The 24,768-nt window shown below is 41.5% G+C and overlaps 1 protein-coding gene across 3 annotated transcripts; it reads left to right on the plus strand.

Annotated features, from left to right (window-relative positions):
* Positions 1-654: 654 nt before the first annotated feature.
* On the plus strand, positions 655-11,633 carry c15h3orf52 (chromosome 15 C3orf52 homolog). Of its 3 annotated transcripts, none has more exons than XR_013935246.1 (8): positions 655-1,031; positions 5,841-5,918; positions 6,937-7,011; positions 7,125-7,257; positions 7,337-7,497; positions 8,456-8,526; positions 8,625-9,835; positions 11,318-11,633. XR_013935246.1 is itself a non-coding variant. In XM_080460420.1 (7 exons), exons 1-7 carry the CDS (start codon positions 963-965, stop codon positions 8,824-8,826), a joined length of 789 nt encoding a protein of 262 aa, XP_080316546.1. In that variant the 5' UTR covers positions 655-962; the 3' UTR covers positions 8,827-11,565. The 3 variants fall into 3 exon arrangements, 1 of the variants encoding a protein (XP_080316546.1); XR_013935247.1 differs by having other exon boundaries at positions 8,625-9,875; positions 11,318-11,570; XM_080460420.1 differs by having other exon boundaries at positions 8,625-11,565.
* Positions 11,634-24,768: the final 13,135 nt, after the last annotated feature.

A 24,768-nucleotide genomic window follows, 5' to 3' on the forward strand; every position in this document is an offset into this window, starting at 1 on the left:
GCCCAAAACACCTGAGAGAGAAAATATCTAAACATATAGTAAAACTGCATGGTATTACTTTGACCTCCAGTACCACTGTGAGAAACCTGGGAGTTACCTTTGACCGGGACTTAACCTTCAACTCTCACATTAAACAAGTCAGCAGGACTTTCACCTGGAATGTCTCTAAAATCACAAACATGTTGACCCAGAGTGACACTTCTAGAGTGGATTAATTTAGCTTCCTTTTATAGGGGTGTCTGAATAAAAGCTCAAGAAATCTTCAATTTATTTAAAATTCTGTAGTGAGAATAGGCAAATGTACCTACTTTGGTTAATATAGGGAGAGGAATAATATCCCAAATGGAAGCGATATGTATATATATATTTTTTTTATCCAAAATTCATCTTAAATGTATTATTTATTTTGTAAAGAATCCACGGAGTTCATAAGAGTTATGTAGTAAGAGTAACTGTGAACTTCCTGGTGTCTTACGTGACGTCAAAATGTTGCAAAAAAAATACAAAATGATCACAGACCGTATCGCGACCACAGACTGTACAATTCCACCTGTGAGATTTCAATAAATAAAACTGGGGGGAAAAATGTTGCGCGTGGAGTTACGTGACGTAACGTCCTTAAAAAAAAAAGTCTCCTTCCCTCCTTCCCTCCGTCCCTCCGTCCCTCCGTCCCTCCGTCCCTCCCCTCTCCTTGACACGACACCCAACACGGAGGCACCCTCACCTGGCTGAGTGTCTGCTGAGAGGCGCTCTGGTACTGGGGAAGAGGAAGAGGAGGTTTTTCCTCACACATCCGAAACTAGGTTGTTGGGTTGTTGTCGTTTTCTCAGGAATTGTGTTTTATTTGTTTTGAACCGCAGCTGAGACGTTCACGGCGCCTCGGACTTTGTTGTTCTTCGGAGCCACTTCCTGGTGGAGTCTTCAGTCTCATGTTCACATAGTTTCAGTCAGTTTCTGTTAGTATGGACTCTGAGCTGGACGCGCTTAGGAAACACTCCACAAATGGAGCCGCACATCGTCCTAATGAGCTGGTGAGTACAGGATCATATTACTATATTTTATTTAACAGGTGTCAACAAAGCTTCACTGGATTCTATGACAGTTCACCACATAATAAAATAAAGTATGTGGTGAACTGTCATAGTGTCAACAAAGCTTCACTGGATTCTATGACAGTTCACCACATAATAAAATAAAGTATATCACTTATTTCACGATAATTATCTAAAAATAAACCTGGTTGTAAAGTTACAATCATGTTTCTTGTGTTTCATTAACCGGTGGTTTTCAAAGTGGGGTCTCAGTCCCTCAGTCCCTGGCTCTGCTTCTCACACTATATCACTTTTTAAAAAGATCTAACTTCTCAGCACAAATTTCCTCTTTTCACAAAGTTCAGCTCAGTTTCATTAATGTAGAGCTGAATCATCTAGAATCTCAGGACATTTCTCATATGGAGCAGGTCTCCATCCTACTGATCATTATATTGAATATAATAATCTGATCTATCCTGTGATCAGTCCGACCTGCTTGGTGCTGCTGGATCTGGTTTCTGAGCAGCTAAAAGACAAAGTTTCCCAGTTATGTGGTGTTGCATCATACTATTATTCAAATGATATAATTTTATGTTATATGCCACAGAATTCATTGACTTGATAATTAAATTGAACAGTGGTTTGGAGGCAAAGTTAAACATCTTACCTGTTCCATCCGCATTTGTTGTTTCTAACCGTGAGGCTGGATTTAATGAACAAGTTGCCAATCTCAGCACATTTTGTTCCATCTGTTTCCAGAACTTTCCTCTTTTTAATTCTAGCCTTCTCTGCTCTTTCAAACGCCACTGACCAAGTGAATGGACGTGTTACGTCATCAGGGTGCATCAGTCATCAGTTTATTTAAAAAAAAAAGAAAGAAAGAAAGAAGCTGCCAGTGGGGGAAGGCTGAGGTGGCCCGGGAACAGCGAAAACAGCGTGTGATCAACCCAGTGCTTTAAAAAAAAAGAAGTGAGCACCACCTAGTGGCCCAAACATCAGAGCGGCCCACCGGGAAATGACCCGGTCTTCTCAATGAGCCAGTCTGGGCCTAGCCACAAGTGTGCTTTGGAGGGGTCCTACAGAAAACAAAAAAAGACTGGGCTAAGTCTTTTCCAGTTGTTTATCTATTTATTTTTTTATTTTGAGATAAGACTTCATGATAAAAATTAATGAGAGAAGGGTAAAACCACAAGAAAAGACACAGAACAACTTGAACAATCCATTAAACTAGACACCTCTGGTCAAACATGAGGCCTGTGATCTAAAACTGGCCCAAGCAAGTCGTAAAAAGAAAGCTTTTTTTTTTTTGTTTGCTTGTTTTTTAAATGTACTTTAAACAAAGTAGCGGACACAGCACTGAGACCTGAGCTGAGATATCAGCATGAAAGCAAGGTAGCCATGCATTCAGGGTGAGTTTGTCAAAACGTGCATAATGCAGCAGCAATAGAAGAAATTTATTTAGAATGTCACTGTATTTTGCATCGTAATTTTTCGTTTTTGTGAAAATATAGACATTTTGGTCATGTATACTCTGTGCCACAATGACAAAGAACAACTTTAAAGTTTAAATGTAAAGGTTTTTATGACACTAATTTACCAGTCAGGCTCACTCAAGATGAAAGATGCCCCCTCCCAAGCTTCATAAAAACAGAGAACCATAGAACAGACATGTTGTCAAAAACTGCTTCCGGCGCCGTTCCGAGTGGTAGCCTCTCAGCAGCTCTTGGTGGTTTTCTTAATTTTTCTAAGCTCTTGGTGTACTTTATGTACTTTACGTACGCACTTTGCACATGCACTTTGCGCATGCACTTTACGTATTTTGCAACTCCTATGTTATATCCGATGCAGGGGCAGAGCTTTGGGAGGGGCTGGGAGGGACGATTCAGAGCGCGGACCTGGGGTACGTCCGAATTGTCCCTCCTAACTCCTTAACTATTGACTTTTCCTTAACCCTGGAAGTGTTTTGTGTGGCGGCCATGATAAGGACTGTCTGAATTCTCAATAAGCAAAGGAAAGGAGACTCGTTACTTCCTTTAGAGCCTCCCTTAGCTTAGGAACCACTGATGCTTCCTTTTGCAAAGGAGGCAAGCTCATGCTGCCCCACAATTCCTTGCGGCGACAACATTTAGAGGGACCAGCTCATCCGAGCGTTCAGGGAAACTCACGATGTCAGAAAAAGGGAGAAGATCATGTAAGTTATCAAAGCAATAATCTGCCTTGAACAACTTTAAATCATCTAAAACCCAAATGCGCTTTTTGTAGTTCATTTTCGGAAACTTGTAGTTCTTCCCCCACCATGGTAGACGTCACTAACTTGTGCCGCCGTCGCATTATTATGACGTCACTAAGTGAAAGTGCGGTCCGACTGCCACACGTGATGGCCTTTCACTAACTCCTTTAGGAAGCCCTCTAACACCTTTCCTTAACCCCATGACGTCATCCACGGGTATAGGTAAAGTCGATAGATAAGGAGATAGGAGGGACTTTTCAGATGTACCCCTGGAGTTGATTGCTGGTGTGGTGCTTGCATTTAAAAGATTCTGCTCTGAAGATGACATGCGGTCAAAGAAGCTCTCCATGCAGGTGATACAAGCCATCCTTAAGCTCCGAAAATAGAAAAAAACTATCCGTGAAATTGCTACAATATTAGGAGTGGCAAAATCTACAGTTTGGTACATCTTGCGAAAGAAAGAAAGCACTGGTGAACTTGGCAACGCAAAAAGACCTGGACTTCCACGGAAGACAACAGTGGTGGATGATCGCAGAATCATTTCAACGGAAGAGAAACCCCTTCACAACAGCCAACCAAGTTAGAGCGCACTCCGGTGTCAACTCGGAGTCCTGCCACGTGCAGAAGTTCGCCGCCCCCACACTGCGGTTGTGGGGTGTATAAGTGGTGGACAGAAGGGCGAGTACAGGAAAGTGATCCAGGACTTTGTCACATGGTGTGACTCCAACCACCTGCGCCTCAACACCACCAAGACCAAAGAAATGCTGGTGGACTTCAGGAGATTGAATTCGCGACCTATACCTGTCACCATCAAGGGGGGACATTGTGGACATTGCTAAGACTTACAAATACCTGGGAGTACGGTTGGATGACAGACTGGACTGCAAACACAGATTCCCTGAGCAGGAAAGCACAGAGCTGTAAGTACTTCCTCAGAAGGCTGGCGTCCTTGAACATCTGTAAAAAGCTTCTGCAGATGTTTTACCACTCTGTAGTGGTGAGCTCCCTCTTCTATGCTGCTGTGTGCTGGGGTGCAGCATCAAGAAAAAGGACACCACACATCTGGACAAAATAGTGAGGAAGGCAGGCTCTGTGGTGGGCACAGAACTGGACAGTCCAACATCTGTGTCTGAACGAGGGGCGCTGGACAGGCTCCTGTCAATCATGGACAACCCACTGCATCCACTGTACAGCACCATCTCCAGGCAAAGGGGCAGCTTCAGTGACAGGTTGCTGTCGCTTTCTTGTTCCACTGACAGACTGAGGAAAGCTTTACTCCCTCTTGCCATGAGGCTGTTTAACTCCTCCAAGGGAGTTATAAGTTAAAAAACTCTGGACAAGGGTACTAGAGGGGACCCTAGTACCCATTGGTACCAGACCCTATTGTATATAAAGCTTTGTTTTCTTTATTCCTGTGCAAACCAGTTCTGTTAATGCTGCTGAAACTGTGAATTTCCCCACAGGGATGAATAAAGTATATATCTAATCTAATCTTGACAAGCAGATTCACAAACACACATACACCTTCAACTCAAACACACACAAGGAGAGGAAAACACTTTTATATTGACATGTGTGAGGAAATGCTGGAGTACGACATAACAGTGTGAAAACAAACCCAACAAAATAGAAAATTAAATATTTGTTTGTTTTTTGTAGGCTAATTTAATATATTCTGCATTACATTCATATTTTATGTTTATTAATAAAAAAATAAGTTGCCAAAAATAAATAAAATGCAGATACAATGTAAATAATGTAAAGTGAAAAACACTTAAATTAACATAACTAAAAGGTTGGACTAAATTGATCAAATAAAAGAAAAACACAAATAATGAAGAGAATAATGACGTCTTGAGTTTTACCTTAAAGGCCAATTCATACTCCATAAGAACAAGAAGAAAGTTTGGCAGGACCAAATAACGTCATTTCCTTCGGCCAGCTCCCTCTGGCCGAAGGAATTAGTTTGGGCTGTGCCAACCGTCCTGGCCAAACTGTGTGGGTGCCGCACTGCAGAAACTTCTGCACTGCCGCGTGCCGTGCATGCCTGTTCCAGCTCGCTAATGACTATCAGTCATATTTTAATCATATTTAGCTTGTAACATCGCTACTGTACGAGCGCCGCAGCTTGTTCACATGTCGGAGTGCAGGCTTACATGGTGCACCTGAACGCATCACTCAATGCTGTCAGCTCCTGTAGTTAAAACCGGACCAACATCGCGCTCAGACAAAAACTCTCTTTTATTACTGAAACAGTTCAGAGAAATGTATTTCTGAAAGCTCTGGAGGCAAGAAATAAACTGTGCAGTTGAAAAGTTAAAACGCTGCTTCAGAGACGTGTGGCTGCTGTGAGGGGGCGTGGCCTGCTGTGAGGGAGCTTGCGAGTTCGAGAGCTTCTCCTCGGAGTATGAACAGGCTGGCTGACGTCACTGCCGAATTTTCTTCTTGTTCTTATGGCTTCAAAAAGGGAGTATGCAGGGGCCTTTAGAGCTGATGTGATCATACTTGTATCACCCGTGCACATGTGCAGTGCTTCTATACTATATTGTATTTAATTCAAAATGTGTTTTGTTCTGTAGCGAAAAATAGGTAATGGAGGCCGTTTGGCCAACGGGAATCCTGAAGTACCGGAGAGCGATGGGTTGCTTCAGGAGCAGGTGAGCTTCTTTAAGGTGTCTTAATTTTTTTCTGGTATTTTGCATTGTCTCATTACACAACGTTCAAAGTGAAAACGCATCGTTTTTGAGTATTTCGTATTAGAAACGAAACGGCGGAAATGCTGAAAATGATTTAGTCAGCATGTTTGGTCACTAGTGGGTGCTGTTGTTTGTTTTTGTAATAAACCACACCCACATGTGCACAGAGAACAATCGCGACAAACTTTAACAATAGAGAGTACATGGACGTTCGTAGGGACAGACACCAAGTTGGATTGGTATTACGGTGACTGTCAACTCTAAAACTACCAAGTCCCAGGAGAATATGAACTGGGAGTCACGACACTCTGGAGGCCACCATTATTGTTATTGTCCATCTTCTCGCGCATGTCCCAAAGACGTATTTACTACAGCTGCGGTGCACATGCACAGTAGTCATTGAAACATTTTCAGAAAGTTTAGTTTTTTTCCCCGTTCCCACGGAGATAGAATCAGAGTGTGTTCAAAAAGTTCCACTTTGGCAGCTGTGTTCAAAAAGTTGAGTTTTTAGTGACTCCGGACACCTAAAAAGCAACCAAAATGAAGCAACATGCTTCATTCAGTAAAAGTAATAGGACGAATGTCATGTGGCGTGTCACTTTTCAAACACTCATTTAGCTTTGGAATAAAAGCCACATGTACTCCACGGCATTGCATGCAGAACAGACATGGACAATTTGGAAATTACAAGAAATGTGGAAGTTAATCTTTATATACAAATTGGTGTGTGACAAACAACGGCCTCATAAGAGGTGACAGACCTGCTTTATTTAGATTTTCAAAAAAAGCTAAAATACCTCGTGTTCTCCGTAGCTGAACGTTTCTGTTCATTACGGCGAAAATGAGCTCATATTTCTTGCTGAGGTCACTGACTGTCGGCACAAAATGCCGTTGCCTGAATTCCCACTCTTCAGTGAGGTGATTCCGTTAATTTCCTGTGAAGAGAGAAAAGTGATTCATCTCTGTGTTTGATGTGCAGGCTGTCAGAGGAAATGTGGAAGCATTGCCCTCTGGCCACGCAGCAGAAGCTCAACGTGAAATCCCTCCTCATAAGGTATGAAAGTCCATCCTCCTGAGCTCCTTTGATTTCATGAGTGGTATTTTCGAGAGAAAAGTTCCTTCTTGAAAATCATGAACATTTGACTGATGCAGTTTCACTGTTTCTAGGGCAGCGCCGTGTGCAGAATAAACCACGAGCTGAATGAGATTGTCTGCTGGAAATTCAGACTCTGGATGATCGTCATCTTATTATTTGTGATCATCATTGCTGTGATTCTCATTTCCCTGGCTATATGCTCAGGTAAAGTCATTGTTTTAAAGGAACATTGGCTCTATCATGAATCATCTCTGAATCTTTAACCGAGCTTCTCTTTGAGCAGCGATCCACGAGGACGAGGACGAGAAGTTTGACCCCGCGTTGTTTAAAGTCCCTCAACATTTTAATGGGAGCTTCCAGATGCCAAACATGGTCTTCACACGGGAATTTTTCGACCTTTCATCTAATGAGAGCCAAAAACTCGCTGCAGACCTTCAGGACAAGGTTTGGCTCAGTCACATACACATTCACTGGTTGTAGTTATGACGTTTCTATGACAACCGTGTGTTTGTTGCATTGACGCTTTCTTCCACTTTAGTTCATGCATTGCTGTCTTGCACCAGGTGTCTGAATATTTGTTGACTTCAGTAATTTGTAGAACTTAGTGAATACTTTTGGCAATATAATGTATTTTGATGTCTAAATAAGGAGGATAGTTCAGTTGCATTACTTGAAGTAATAATTTACTCAATCAACACACACAACAAAGTAGTGTATTATACTGCAGTGCTTTGTACTGTTTCAGGTTTTAAACATGCTTATTAGTACCTTTTAAAAACAATGAAAATCGTGAATTAATTTCTTTAAAGTGAGAAGAAAACATACTCAGGCAAAACAGGAAATGTAGTTGCCCGGGTGGTTTTCCTTTGCAGCGCTGTCCTGCATAAATCTGTTGATTGTGTCAACAAAACCTGCCTGATAACCTCTAATTCAAGCCTACAACCTTTGTAACTACAGATATTTGCTGACTTACATTTTCACCAGGATGCATACAGTATAATGAACACTGTCATCTCTGATTCTACACACTGTGTATCACAATGTCGCACGAAAACACACAAATGTACAATAGTTAAAAAAAGAAAAACGACAACGATCTCGCCATGAGACAAGAGCATGAAACACCCACCTCTTCCAGTTTCACTAAAACTATAGTGAGGCATGCAGTACGACAAATACATCTTACGATGTAGTGATTAGTGTGTTTGGTGATGCATCCAGGATGGAGCCTGACCTTCAATAAACTAAAAGCACAAATAGCATCCCAGTCGGAGGAATTCAGACAAACAACAGCGAAGTGGTTGAGTTTTAGTGCCGAGTTCCGAAGAGTGACTCCACTTCTCTCTTTTTAGACATCACACTCAGCTTAGCATCATGTTGTTTACTCTTGTTATTCATCCAGCTGTCTGACCTCTACCGATCCTCCTCTGCTCTGGGCCGATACTTCTCCAAGGCCGAGATCTCCACTTTCAGGTGAATATGAGGTGTATTTTTTTCTGTCTGCTGCGTGAAACCAGCAAGACTTTGTGAACTGTTTTCTTTTCTTTTCTTTTTTTTTGTTCTCCTGACAGAAATGGTTCGGTTATCAGTGACTACGAGTTGAGGTTTGTTCTGCCCGAGGAGGAGGAGGAGCAGGAGCCGCTCAGACACTTTGTGGTCAGCAGGGAGATGGTGTTCAATGTGTTCAGACAGTTTCTGTTCGACCAGGAGACGCCCGCGTCTCACCCGGCTTACATTGATCCGGTTTCTCTCGTCATGTTTTTAGAAAGCTGATGACGGACACTTCCAGTCTGTCGTATGTTGTGCTGAACCTCTTGTGGGTTTGCTGCAGTGAATGATTATATTTTTTTGCATGTGTTGCACCACAGGACGCTGTGTAGCCTTGGCTGCACAAAGCCACTTTGAATGTGGGTCAGGTGGATGATCTCGTTGAGTGTTATCTGTGGCAGGTTAAAAGATAGCGACCACCTTCCGTACTGATCACTTTAACTCGCACTGCAATGCCAATGAAAGATCAATACAATTTTCCACACTGGGCTTGAGATTTTAATTTGTCTTTCTGTATATTATTTTTGGTTTAAGGTTTAAAGCAATGGGTGGAAACAGAACACTTTCACTGTGTTCTGGGTCTCCGTTTACACGACAATGGTGCTCGGAGACACTGAAAACAGCTTTTTTACGAATAATTTCCAAGGTGGAACTTTTCGCTGCTACTGCTATGATCGTTGTGAATAGTTCTTCTGCACATGTGCGAGTAGATGAACAATAACAACAATGTTTGCCTCCAGAGTGTCATGACTCCCAGTCCATATTCTCCTGGGACTTGGTCGTTTTATGGTTATAAGTCACTGTAATAACAATCGAATTTTGTCTATATGAATGTCTGTGTGCATGGTGCGATGTGATCTGGGTGACAGTGCTCAGATTGTCACCCCCGCGACCCGGAAACGGATAAGCGGAAGAAAATGAATGAATGAATGTCTGTGTACTCAACATTGTTAATGTTTTCATGGCCTGGCATCGTAACTACATCATCTTTAGAGTTTATACAGTTTCTGAATGGAAAATACAAAAACGATACGTTTTCACTTGGAATGTATTCGTGTAAACAGTGCCAGTGTCACTGATGTGGCTTTTTTTTCTTTCTTTTTTTTAACTTGTCTTCATTTTATTCGACTATTTATACATAAGAGAAACTGCGGCGTGCATTTAAAGTAAAAGTGTTTACAGTTGGGTCCATAAATATTTGGACAGAGACATTCTTTTTTTTAATTTTGGTTCTGTACAGTACTAAAATGAATTTTAAATTAAATAATTCAGATGCAGTTGAAGTGCAGACTTTCAGCTTTAATTCAGTGGGTTAAACAAAAAGGTTGCATAAAAATCTGAGGAACTAAAGCATTTTTTTAAACACATACCTTTTCTTTTCAGGGGCTCAAATGTAATAGGACAAACTAAATAACTGAAGATAAAATGTTCTTTTCTAATACTTTGTTGAAAACTCTTTGTTGCCAATGACTGCCTGAAGTCTTGATCTCATGGACGCACCAGACGCTGGGTTTCCTCCTTTCCTCCAAATGCTCTGCCAGGCCTTTTCTGCAGCAGCTTTCAGTTGCTGTTTGTTTGTGGGCCTTTCTTTCTGAAGTTTAGTCTTTAACAGGTCAAATGCTCAATTGGGTTGAGATCAGTTGACTGACATGGCCATTCAAGAATATTCCACTTCTTTGCTTTAATAAAGTCCTGGATTGCTTTAGCTGTATGTTTTGGGTCATTGTCCATCTGTATTATGAAACACCGCCCAATCAATTTGGCTGGATTTGAGCAGACAGTCGGTCCCTGAACACCTCAGAATTCATCCGACTGGTTCTGTCCTGTGTCACATTATCAATAAACACCAGTCACCCAGTGCCACCAGCAGCCATGCACACTGCCTCTGCCATGTTTTACAGACGATGTGGTAAAATCATAAGATGTACCACGCCTTCTCCATACATTTTTCCTGCCATCACTCTGGTAGAGGTTGATCTTAGTTTCATCGGTCCAAAGAATGTTCCAGAACTATGCTGGCTTTTGTAGATGTTTTTTTAGCAAAGTCCAATTGAGCCTTTCTATTCTTGAGGCTTCTGAGTGTCTTGCACCGTGCAGTGAACCCTCTGTATTTACTCTCATGCAGTCTTCTCTTTATGGTAGTCAAGTCAAGCCAACTTTATTTAAAGGGCAGAAGGCATTGTGGGGCAGCGTGAGCTCGCCTCCTTTGCAACAGGATGCATCAGTGGTTCCTAAGCTAAAGGAGGTTCTAAAGCAGGGGTTCTCAGTCCTGGTCCTGAAGGGCCGGTGTCCTGAATGTTTTAGGTTTGTCCCAGTTGCAACACACCTGAATGCAATAAGGCCTCGTTACTTGGCTTTTTCACAAGCTTGATGATGACATCAACATCAGATTGAGGTGTGCTGAAATCCTGTCTGAATTATTGAGAATTCAGACAGTCCTTATCATGGCCGCCACAAAAAACACTTCCGGGGTTAGGAAAAGTCGATAGATAAAGAGTTAGGAGGGACAATTCGGACGCACCTCAGGCTTTTTATATGTTTCCTTAGTAATGACATAACAAAGGCATTGTCCACACCTGCCCATGCAATGGTTTTTGAGTCAACTGTCCAATTAATTTTAGTCCCTTTAAAAACAGGGTGGCACATGTTAAGGAGCTGAAACTTCTAAACCCTTCATTCAATGTGAATGTGGGTACCATCTAATGAAAGCTGAGAGTCTGCACTTTATGTCCATGTCCATTATATAACTATAATTGGAATATGTTTTATTAAACAAGTAAAAAGAAACTAATTGTGTCAAGTGTCCAAATATATATGGACCTAACTGTATATTTGCATATCTGCATCACCAGAGGGAGACATTTGAATATAGCAGAAGAGCGAATCTCTTTAGATTTCACTGACATGCAGGCAAATTAGTCTCGAACGATCACTTGAGCATGCTCAAATAAACCCTTGATTTGTGCCTCATGTAGTTTTTTTTGTTTTTTTTAATTTAACCAGTAAAGAAGGTGTCTGTTTTCTTTCCACTGACCTGCTTTGTTTCTAAAGTTTCCAGTAGAGGGAGTTCATGTTACATATGCAGCAGCTCTGGTTCCCTTAAGACATTGAACACTTAAATCCTTATCAAGTCCACTTAATGAATCAAACTGCGTCAGACTGTTTACTGATCATACCAAGTTGTTGGCCTTTTAATCAGGTCATGGGTTTGATTAATCTGTATAACAAACTGATGACGAACAGCCACTCTGCCAGTTAGAATAAGCCTTTCTGGCTGCTTCCTACATGAGTAATTTTTAAAATGACAAAAGGCTATTATGTGTCTTTGGATTGATTTTAGTCGATCTGTCACAGGTTGTCACCATTTCCTGTTTCTGTTGACACAACTTGATTGATATTCACAGTTTAATTAAAAAACCCTGATAGATTTTTTTTTCCCACAACACTTTCAGCTTTCTTGTTGCTTTAATTCAGTTACACATGCTTTGGTACATATATATATATATATATATATATATATGAGTTTGTACCAGTGTCAAATATTTTACACAATAACCACTAAAACGCGGTTCAATTTCAATGAAGATATAGTTATGTCCTTTAATTAAGTTTAGGCATCGTTCTATATTTTTTTCCACTGTAAAACTAAATAAATTTGAACTGTTAAAATAGTGTTGGAAGTGTAGCTGTCAGTAAATCAGAACTTAGTTGCCGAAGGGACATTTCCAAACATTAGGAAAAGTAATTAGACATCTGAACCACATTTACAAAAACAATTGAATTAGCAAGCAAAAGCAAGATGAGGACCCTTACAACATAACATCATTATTAGCCTTATTTTTCTCACTATAATCAGCTATAACCGACAAAAACTTGACCTTGGTCCATCTCTAACTACATCTACATGTATGAAATGCATTACAATCAAGTTGCAAAGCATGTTTAGTACAAAACCTCTGACATCACATTTGCCATTTTAATTTATGTGACCGTTTGTTTTTTTGGAAGACGTAAATTGAGAACACCTCCTGTTTGAAACTTGTGGGATTTTTGTTGTGCAGAGTTTGCATGTTCTTCCTGGGCGTTTGACGGTGTTCAACTGAATACGCACATTTTAACTTAATTTGTGGCTGGAAAAATTGACAGTGAATGTGAATGTGTGATTATCTTTCACTGTGTTGTAACATCCCTCCCTTTGTTTCCAGTTAATGACGTAAATAAAAACTACAAAGAAAGAAAATTAAAGTACTTATTTCCTTTAATGTACTATTCAGTTAATGTACTATTCAGTTAACTGAATAGTAAATTAAAGGATTTACCAAGTATGTATTTGTTAAATTAGATTTTCAAGTAATAAAGTGGAAACCTGTTGTTTGGGCACTAATCGTACTATATAATTATTGTTACAAACTGGGGGGGGGGCAATTAATTGCCTATTAACATAATTTCCAGGCATTTGTTGCCCTAAAAACAACTTGACTTCATGACTTCATGTTGATGACCAATCTGCTGAAACTAAAACTTGGTTTTAGAGTTTAGACTGAGTTGCTACTTTTTGTAAACAATCCACAGAGTTGTTTTTTCCTTTGATACATAAAGAACTGTTCAAATTGAAATAAAAAAAAAAAGTGATGCTTGTCCTCTAATTTCATATTCCTCCATAGGGAAACACCTTTTCATACACACATAAAAAAGTCCCTGCTGCATTACCGTCACATGATGGTCAAGTTTTAAACAGCAGTGTGAGCCACAACATTAAACAACAGCTTATTATTGCAGAAAAACTAAAATCACCTGCTCAAGTGTTGCAAATATTGTGAGAGACCGGGTGGATTTCTGCCATTCATTCAGACTTTAGTTGACCTAATCTCCTTCTGAGTCCAGTTAGGTTATAGAAGATATTTTCTACAGGTGTCAAGCTCTTAATAAACACTTCTCTAAATCTGCTTTCAGCAGTCAGATATCATCCGGCCCCCTTCATCACTGTGGATGCTGTTTGTGAACAGTCTAATAGTTACTGAATGCCCGTGTTCCCTGAAGTCAGTGGCGGTCCATCTACTCAATCCTATTCTGGGAAACAGTAATCGTCTGAACGCAGATTTACTAAAATAGGCCCTCTGAGCTTCGATCGCCACTACCAGGGATCTCCAGGAGTCCTCAGGACTGATCACACTTTAGGTCACCCGTGGGTCAACAGTGCTGCTTCAACACGTAATTATCCGTCATAAGATGCGTGTGCAGGATCGTCCCACATCCTCATTCGCAGCCTCAAACTTTGCAGTCGTTAATCTGACCTGGTTTTCTCATGCAAGTTAACACTGGAGCAATACTCGGAAATGGTGCAATTTCACTGGGGATTATGCATTAGCTAAAGAGTCTCCCTAAGGGGAGTGTCAGAACCTTCTGATTTATTAACAGTCTTACAAATGTGACTACCCCTTGAATGCATTCATTCTGAAAATGGCAAACGCAACTAGAATCAAACCTTCAGCCTTCGAATGAGAATTGCAGTGGTCTGGAAAGGTCATAGGTGCATCACAGGGCAAAGTACAAATAGACACACATTGACACACACACACTTTCATTCACACCTACAGGCAAATTAGAGTCATAAACTCACCCCGAATAAATATTTTTGTAATGTGAGAGAAACCTGAAAAGGGAAAACAGGCCTGTAACCCTGTAGTCAAACGGGATTTCATTGTAGTGAGGTGAGCGTGATAACCACTACACAACTCTAAGGCTATATTTTGCACCTTGATTTTTCCATTTAGCATTTAGCATTGTCAATCTCTGTCAAAGGAGTTAACAGAGGAGACCTGGACAGGCATCTTTAATTTATGGGAAACACAGTATTATTCAATTTAAATTAGTTTACATCAAGACTCGCCTGGCCAAGATCTCTTCACCTGTATCTTCCATTTGTAGCAGATGTCACAGCTCTCCAGCTAACCTCATGTTTTGTCTCAACAATGACTGGTCACAGATTTTTGACGCTCTGTCGGCCCCGTCCAAACCAGATTCTTTAATTGCTTTGCTTAAAGTAAAAAAAGAAAATAATGAATAATGTTTGAGGGCTTTAATGTCAATAAGCTGGATCACAGTGTGCAAACATTAAAAGCATTTTTTGGGGGGAGTGGAATTCACATTTATTTCAAAGGATAATTCTAAGTAAGAGGCTTAATGTGTGTTGAGGCACAGAAATAACGCGTGCTCGTGCTCGTGCTCGTGCTCGTGCTCGTGCTCGTGCTCGTGCTCGTGCTCGTGCTCGTGCTCGTGCTCGTGCTCGTGCTCGTGCTCGTGCTCGTGCTCGTGCTCGTGCCTGCGTTACACAAGGATAAGTGGCTTCCAAGAGGAATTCCCTCTGATAATTCCCAGAGGAATCCCTCAGGTTGTGTGTGTGGTGACCTTTAGGACTGGAGTCATAGGAGAGATGATTTAGGCCGAAAGTACGTCATAATGGAGATTGAAGGAATTCAACACTTTATTTAAAAAGAATATATTAAAAAATCTTTTAGTAGAAACTGGAACACGCTGTCGTATACGCAGATCCAGAGCGTCCCAAACATGCTCAATGGGTGACATGTCCGGTGAGTATGCTGGCCATGCAAGAACTGGGATGTTTTCAGCTTCCAGGAGTTTTGTCCAGATCCTTGCAACATGGGGCCGTGCATTATCATGCTGCAACATGAGAGGATGAGTGTGGCACAACAATGGGCCTCAGGATCTCGTCACGGCATCTCTGTGTATTCAAAATTCCATCAATAAAATGCATCATAACATACGACTAGCATAAACCACCCCCCACCACCATCATGGGCGACTCCATTCACAATGTTGACATGAGCAAACTGCTCACCCACACGATGCCATGCCCTCTGTCTGCCATCTGCTCTGTGCAATGAAATCCAGGATTCATCTGTGAAGAGAACTCCACTCCAAAGTGCTTGACACCACCAAATGTGAACCCACTCAAGTTTCTTTTTTTTATTCTATATTTGTCAGTTTAACAGTTTAAATAAAATAAGTAAAAAAAAAATAAAGGATACAATTTACTTGTGTCAACATGAACACAGTACACTGATTCGTTCTCCCACACACAAAAACTTAAACTTCAGGGAGTGACTCTTAGATTGGCATCAAGTGTTGCAACTCAAAATCAAACTGGGCTTTTGAGTTTTTATATATGAGACCCATTTTTCCCAGGAAGCTCGGAACCTATCTTATCACAGTCATCTCTTCCATTTTGAAAATATTCATTGTTACGTCCCACCACATTGCTAGGTTAGGAATATCCTGTGACAGCCATTTTTTAGTTATACATTTCTGACTTGCCACAATCAAAATGCTAAATAAATATTTATCTTTCTTTCTCCATCCATGTGGCAAGCATCCAAAATATACAGTTTTTATTCCAAAAGGAAACACACACTTAAAGATGTCCTGTAGCTCTCCATGAACATCCATCCAAAACTGTCCAACAGGTGGGCATCCCCACATAATATGATAATGGTTTGCACATTGCTCTCTACATTTTCTCCAGCAGATAGGAGGTGTTCCATCGAAGTGTGTTTTCTGATGTGGAGTGATGAAGAATCTTATCAATGTTTTCCAACCATATTCCTTCCATCACTGAGAGTTTGTGCATTTCCATTGATGTTTCCAAATTGCGAACCACTCCTCTGCTGATATTGTTAACGTTCCCTCCTTCTCCTATAATGCCTTTACATAGTCAGTTGCAGTGACGTGCAGTCGATGGTAGGTGATGGCAGGTGAGGCAGTGCCTCACCTGCCATCATGGAAAGAAAAAAAATGTAAAAAGAATTTTTTTTTTATTAAATTGTTATATGTATCCAGTGATTATACTATTAAGTTATTTTCCATTTAACTTCACCAGTTTTAGATTATTTTTATTCAAAATCGCTGAATTTTCACATTTACCGTTCAAATACTGAGAAGAGACTTGCGATGAGGCAGCAGCCAGCTGAGCCTCACCATGGATTGCGCAATGACTCGGCTAACTGCTGGCCTGCTGTGCAGTGAGACCGTATTGCTATCTCTCTGTATGTCGCTATTAAAATGTTCAAACACTTTTGCTATATGAATTATATTATAAATTTCCATAGTTTAGTTAACTGAGGTATATAATGTACAGTGTATTTTGTCAACAACTGTATGTGTGTAACGTGTTTCTTGTGCTGAGCAATCATAAAACGGCTGCGAAGACGCACTGGGTGAGGCACGCAGTTCTCCTGCCTCATGGTAGAGGGCGCCAGTGATCCCAGGGATCCTTCTTGCCACTCCTCGGCTGCAGAATAAGTGACAACAAGCTACAGTTTCCAAGTCAAGTGCAGCGGCAGCGATCGTTTATTTTTTCCTCTCGCCTGGACTTACTTTTAACATGGAGGATTACATATCTAAAATAAAACAGTTTTCTAAACTTTTGTTCAGAAGGACCGGCGCATGGACTTCATTTATAAGTAAAGGTAAGACCATAATAACGTTTTTTTTTATTAAATGTGCTTTTTTGTGTGCTTACAGTTTGTATGTGTAAAGAATGCTGGTATGAGCTTTTAAACATAACCCGTTAACTGCTGCCAATCAAATGATGAATAAGATACTCTTTAGGGTTCATATGTTTGTAAATCTGACTGTGATGAAGTCAGTGCCTCACCAGCCATGAACCTCACCGCACGTCACTGGTCAGTTGAGTCAGGCTTACGATTCGTCAGACATTTGTATAAACTCGAAATGAGCTTCTTATTAGATTTCCCATCGTATGAATTTCTAAATAATTGTAACAAGTCCCTGTTAACATCTGATTCTGAGTTCATTTTTGTGTTTATATAGTGAGGTATTTCTAGGTACTGGTAAAAATCCTGCTTTTCCAAAGAATACTTTTAAGCGTCCATCGTTGTCTAAGGGTTAAACAACCCCAACCAACGGAAAATGTTAGAATCGTAAAGTAGAGAGATAAAACAAACTAACATGCAAAAAGAAGAGCGAACAAAGACAAGCAAAAGGCAACCGAACTACGAGGTAATGAAGAACACGTTTCGGAAAGTAATATTGAAGAAACAAACATGGTGGGGACAGAGGATTCCGGTAACATTACCCCCTCCACAGTCGACATTATGAAGGCGAGACAGTCATTCAAACAGGATTTTCATAATGAAACGGAGGGAGTGCTGGCAGCAATCAAAAGTGTTCAATCTGACATTAAAGAATGCAGCGGCTGCATCTCCACAGCAGAGCAGTGCATATCCACAGCTGAGGACGTTATTAACAAGCCACAAGGTGCGGTAGAAAAACTGGAGAAAAGCGCAAAACTAGTTTCGATCAAAGTGGAAGATTTGGAGCGTAGGAGCCGACTGAACAATGTGCGCATATTAGGTATCCCAGAGAGAGAAGAAGCCACCGACCCCTGATCTTTCATGGAGAAATGGATCGCGGACAATCTAAAGATGTCGCCGCCTGCCCTGGAGTGAGCGCAACGAATAACAAGCCAAAGACCCGACGGGGGTCCAAGAGTGTTTATCGTGAAGTGCCTGAACTACCAGGACAGAGAAAGCATCTTGAGAGCCACTCGGGCAAAGAAAGTAATGATGTACAAAGATAACAAGATAAGATTCCTCCCAGACCTATCACCAGAAGTCTACAAACAACAGAGACAGTACGATGACGTGAGGAAGAAGGTGCGGGACCGGGAAATCCATAAACACCGAGTCATCTTCCCTGCCAAGCTGCTGCTGACCAACAGAGAGCATGGGGCTGTATTCGACACACCAGCGGATGTGGACAAATACATCAAGGAGCTTGGAGAGACGGTACCTGAAGTCTAGCAGGGAAAACTCCTCCCATAGGTTTGTTTACTGAAGAATGATGTTAAAGCCATAAAGTGACATGGCTTATTGACATATGGCTCTGCTAGGCAGTTTAATCATCCCTTACGTTCAAGTTATGTGAAAATATATATTTGAGTTAAAAAAATGTAAAAAAGTTCAATAAGAACTGTGGTGCTTTCATATGTAAAGAAAAAGTGTGGATTGAATTTAATTTTAGTAAGCAACAGGAGCGGGAGTTGTAGAGGATAGAACGGTTTCTCATCAGAGAGTGGATCCGTTCCAAGTGTTAAAAGGAAGAGACCCAAGTAGGGTGGGGGGGTGCCCGTGCGTTCAAACCCCGCTAGTTCATATAGGGGTTTGGGATTTCTCTCTCTGCTTATTATGGTACCAATTTTATATGACTTCAATGCATTTTCAGCCTTTCTTCTATAGAATTCTGAATAAAAAACTGGGCCAAAATAAGCCAGACAAATAATGACGGACATTTTAGTTGAATGCATTTCTTGGAATTGTAGAGGTCTACATAAACTTATAAAAGTAAAGCAGGTCATGAACAGGATGAAAGAGCTGAAACCTAAGATAGTGTTTCTCCAGGAAACACACCCGACGTCGCATGAAACAACGATGATAAGACGAAGGTGGCCAGGACAGGTTAGTTCGGCCGCTTACGCTAATAACTCCAGCGGGGTAATGACACTCATACTCAAATCTATTCCACTACAGGTTGAAGGAATAATTAAAGATCCCAACAGCAGATTTTTAATCATACAAGGGCATCTCCTAAACACTCAATTTAATTAATATACAGTATATGGACCAAACAATGACAATCAGAATTTCTCTTCCTAAAAATGTCTTCTGTATCAGGTAAACATATAATAGCAGGAGATTTTAACTGTGTACTTGATCCAAGAAAGGATAAATCTTCTGGAGTGGATAATACCCATACAAATTCTAGGAAAACGTTACATTACTTCATAGAAGAATTTAACTTGTTGGATATATGGAGGCATTTGAACCCATCAAAGAATGAATTTTCCCGCTATTCTAGTACACACAAAAGTTATTCAAGAATAGATTTCTTCCCGGTCTCAGCAGAACTTCTGTCTAACATTAGAAAAAGTCATTACAATAGCATAGTCCTTTCGGATCATGCAGCTGTATCCATGGTCTTTGTGGAGCCAAAGCTAATATGCCAATCTCTTAATTGGAGATTTTCAATGAAGTGGATGAAGGACTCAAAATTTATACAGTTTTTGGGAGAACAGGCAACACTGATGCGCAAAATGTATTTCTAGATAAACTTAAAATTTCTCAAATTTCAGAAGAAAAACAGATGATCTGGATAAACAAATAACTGTAAAACAGGTATTAGAAGCAATAAAGACACTGAAAGGAGGAAAAACGGCTGGGCCAGATGTTCTCCCGATTGACTTATATAAACATTTTAAAGACAAGTTGACAGTGCCCCTGTATGAGATGTATTTGGAATGCTATACTATTGGCTGTTTACCTGCTACAATGAGAGAAGCCATGATTAGTCTCCTCCCAAAACCTGGCAAACCAAACATTTAAATGCGAAAACATGTGCCCCATAAGCCAAATCAATACAGACACAAAAATCCTCAGCAAAAACTTGGCTAAAAGGCTGGAGGGTGTATTACCTAATATATTAGGTCATCCCACACAATAGTGTGGGATGACCAAAATGGGTTCATAAAAGGAAGGCAAGAGTTTCACAATGTAAGACGTGTCCTTAACATTCTACATAATCAAAAAGGTAAAAAAGATACAGCTCTTCTCTCGCTTGACGCGGAGAAGGCCTTTGATAGGATCAAATGGACTTATCTATTTGACGTTATAGCCCGGTTTGGGTTTGGGACTACATTTATTAATTGGATAAAACTACTACATCTCAACCCTGTAGCTGAAGTAATGACAAATGATGTAGTGTCCAAACCCTTTGGTATAACAAGAGGATGCCCTCAAGGGTCACCTCCATCCCCACCTTTCTTTATTTTAGCTATTGAACCACTTGCAATTGCAATTAGAACTCAATGTCAAATACAGGGGATTAAAATGGGCAACAAAGAACACAAAATAGCTCTTTTTGCAGATGATGTAATTCTGTTTCTGAAACAACTAGACACCTCTATACCTGCATTGTTAGATTTAATTAACTTATTTGGCAAAATGTCTGAACATAAACTGAATGCATCTAAATCATCACTTATGCTACTAAATGAATTGGAAAGTCGAAATCCTGGTCATATCTACATTCAAGATCTCAAACAATTTCACTTACATGCTACATGCCCGGCATGGAATGGTTAAGCTTGGTTTGTGGGTGGGTTTATTTTCCCTCCTGTGTTTTTCTCTTCCTCCTCCTCTGTCTGTTCTCAGGTGTGATCAACTTAATCGCCTGCACCTGTAGCTCCTGTTGTCTTCCGAACTGGCCAATCATGGCCAGCAACCCTCCTTATAAAAGGACCACTCCTACAGAGAAGAGGGGTTCTCGTCTTTGGTTGATCTTTGTCTGACGAGTGTGTGGAGCTCTGATCTCTCGCTTTCTCAATTTCTCAATTTGCCAATTTGCCCAAGAGTGATTGTTAGGTTTGAGGTGAGGACTTAGGTAAGTTTGGGGTACCCTATACACTTTTCTCACGTAGGTATTCCTTTGTTAAATACACTAGGTTATTGGGTTGGTGCCACCATTGTATTTACTTTTGATTTATCCACGGTTGTTAGTTAGGTCAGCCAAGTTTTTGGCTAAGCTTTGTTTATAGGTGAGGGAAAGCCAGGCCTGGTTTTATTGTACTTATAATTTTGTTTGGCACAACCCCCAGTCCCAACCTCCTCCACAACTGTATTGTATTAGTTTTTGAATGGGTAATCTTTTTTTTTTTGTCATTTCATTTTGACTCTTTACCTTTTTTGATTGTCATCCCTTCATTTTTCCACCGACGTGGACGTAACACCTCGGTATTAAAATAACACTTCAATAGGAAAATATAACATCCATAAGTGACAAACATGCATATTATAATTCATACATATACTCAACATATATTTCTATAGGAAGGTGGATGTCTTCACCCATTTCCCTTATAGGAAGAATAAATATTTAAAAATGAATGTGTTGCCTAAATTTATTTACTTATTTCAAAATATCCCATTGGCGCCACCTGAAGGAATATTCACAAAACTCACGTCACTTATTAGAAAATTTAGATGGAACAAGAAAAAAAACCTCAGATTCACTTATCTCTGTTATACCACCCATTCAATGCAGGGGGGCTGAGGTACCCTAATCTTTACTGGTACTACCTCGCAGCACAACTGAGAACCCCTTCTCTAATGAAATTGTTCCAACATGGACTGATATAGAATCGTGCTCGGTCCATCTTCCCTTGCACTTATATCTGTACTCAGCTCGGCTTAAAATTTTAAGAGAACAAACAGCTAACCCTATAGTTCTTAATATGATCAACGTATGGAACGAGACAATGAAATATATGAATATATCTGACTCCCTTTCACAATTCAGTCCTGTTTGGGGCAATGCTTCCTTTAAACCAGGCAACCAAGATGCTGGATTTCACCTGTGGGTAAACAAAGGCCTAATTAAAATATCAATAAAGAAAAGGTTTTAATGACAGGTCTCTCTAAATTATAATATTCCAAAGAAACATTTCTTTAAATGTCTCCAGCTGAGGAGATTTATATCATCTATGCAGAATCAGTCCTTAGCAATTCCTGCTCTCTCTTCTCTTGAAGAAAGTTACAAAAAACTGTGATAAAAATGGACTGATCTCATTATTGTACAATTGGCTTGCCATCCAAATTGGAAGCATGGAGGACAGATTTAAATGAGAACATTTTAAATGAGAATTGGAACACAGCTTGTAAGAAGGCCCAGACACAAACAGCTAATACTAATTTAAAATTACTACAGTGCAACCGGTTAATACAAACCTATATAACCCCCATAAAGATAAATAAATATAATGGCAACACACCCGATACATGTTATAAGTGTAATGAGGCTCAAGGCACATTCATACACTGCATTTGGGAATGTGACAAAAAAAATTAACTTCTGGAAGCAGGTGATCAGCCAGATGGGAGAAATTCTATCTGTAAATATTCCGCTAGAATCTAAAATGATACTTCTACATTTATACCCAACAAATCTCCATTTGAGATCCACACAATATAAACTCATTGACTTTTCAATACTGCAAGCATCCATCCATCCATCCATTTTCTTCCGTTTATCCGGAGCCCGGTCGCGGAGGCAGCAGTCTAAGGGAAGCCCAGACTTCCCTCGCCCCAGACACTTCCTCCAGCTCTTCCGGTGGGACCCCGAGGCGTTCCCAGGCCAGCCGAGAGACATAGTCTCTCCAGCGTGTCCTAGGTCTGCCCTGAGACCTCCTACCGGAGGGACATTCCCGGAACACCTCCCTGGGGAGGCGTCCGGGGAGCATCCGAAACAGATGCCCGAGTCACCTCAGCTGGCTCCTCTCGATGCGGAGGAGCAGCGGCTCTACTCCGAGCTCCTCCCTGGTGACTGAGCTCCTGACCTTATCTCTAAGGGTGCGCCCATCCTCCTTACGGAGGAAACTCATTTCAGCCACTTGTATCCGAGATCTCGTTCTTTCGGTCATGACTCAAAGCTGATGACCATAGTGACCATAGGTGAGTGTAGGAATGAAGATTGACCGGTAAATCGAGAGCCTCGTCTTTTGGCTTAGCTCCTTCTTCACCACGATGGACCGATACAGCGACCGCATAACTGCAGACGCTGCACCTGTCGATCTCACGCTCTATCTTCCCCCCACTCATGAACAAGACCCCGAGATACCTGAACTCCTCCACTTGGGGCAAGGCATCTCTACCGACCTGAAGGGGGCAAGCCACCTTTTTCCTGTCGAGAACCATGGCCTCGAATTTAGAGGTGCTGATCCTCATCCCAGTTGCGTCACACTTGGCTGCGAACCGTGCCAATGCACGCTGAAGGTCCAGGTTTGATGAAGCCAACAGGACCACATTGTCTGCAAAAAGCAGAGACGAGATCCTGTGGTCCCCAAACCGGACCCCCTCCGGTCCCTGGCTGTGCCTACAAATTCTGTCCATAAAAGGTATGAACAGAACCGGTGACAAAGGACAGCCCTGCCGGAGGCCAACGTGCACTGGGAACAGGTCCTACTTACTGCCGGCAATGCGAACCAAACTCCTACTTGGGCATACAGGGACCGGACAGCCCTTAGCAAAGGGTCCCGGACTCCATACTCCCGGAGCACCCCCCACAGGACGTCCCGAGGGACACGGTCGAACGCCTTCTCCAGATCCCCAAAACACATGTGGACTGGTTGGGCAAACTCCCATGAGCCCTCGAGCACCCGGTGGAGAGTATAGAGCTGGTCCAGTGTTCCATGACCAGGACGAAAACCACATTGTTCATCTTGGATCCGAGGTTCAACTAATGGCTGGATCCTCCTCTCCAGTACCCTGGATTAGACTTTCCCGGGGAGGCTGAAGAGTGTGATCCCCCTGTAGTTGGAACACAGCCTCCGGTCCCCCTTCTTAAAAAGAGGGACCACCACCCTGGTCTGCCACTCCAGAGGCACTGTCCCCGACCGCCACGCAATGTTGCAGAGACATGTCAGCCATGACAGTCCCTGCACATCCAGAGACTTAAGGAACTCAGGGAGAATCTCATCCACTCCCGGTGCCTTGCCAACGAGGAGCTTAGCAACTACCTTGGTGACTTCAGCTTGGGTAATGGACGAGTCTACCTCTGAGAACCCAGCCTCTGCTTCCTCAGCAGGAAGACGTGATGGTGGGATTGAGGAGATCCTCGAAGTATTCCTTCCACCGCCTGACGACATCTCCAGTTGAGGTCAACAGCTCCTCACCTCCACTACAAACAGTGTAGGTGAAAACCTGCTTCCCTCTCCAGACATGCCGGACGGTTTGCCAGAATTTCCTCCAGGCCGACCGATAGTCCTCTTCCATAGCCTCCCCGAACTCCTCCCAGCCCCGAGTTTTTGCCTCCACCACGGCCCGGGCTGCGGTACCTGTCAGCTGCCTCAGGAGTCCTATGGGCTAACAACGCCCGCTAGGACTCCTTCTTTAGCTTGACGGCATCAATTACTTCCGGTTTTACTGGAAGCAAAGTGATTGATAGTTTTTTACTGGAAGAAAACTTCCGCACCTGCAATTCGTGTTTGGATAAAAAATATGGCACAATGTAAATCCATTGAAAGAATAATGTATATATTAAAGGACAAACTGGAAATCTACAAGCATATTTGGAAAC

This window comes from Lipophrys pholis, assembly GCF_963383615.2.
Source record: "Lipophrys pholis genome assembly, chromosome: 3".
Taxonomy (NCBI): Eukaryota; Metazoa; Chordata; class Actinopteri; order Blenniiformes; family Blenniidae; genus Lipophrys; species Lipophrys pholis.

Excerpts from the sequence above, each read along its gene's own strand:
- c15h3orf52 (XM_080460420.1), top strand. The coding sequence starts at position 963 with ATGGACTCTGAGCTGGACGCGCTTAGGAAACACTCCACAAATGGAGCC. Across the intron at positions 7,012-7,124 it reads GTGAAATCCCTCCTCATAAG|GGCAGCGCCGTGTGCAGAAT; the intron begins GTATGAAAGTCC and ends CACTGTTTCTAG. Across the intron at positions 8,527-8,624 it reads GCCGAGATCTCCACTTTCAG|AAATGGTTCGGTTATCAGTG; the intron begins GTGAATATGAGG and ends TTCTCCTGACAG.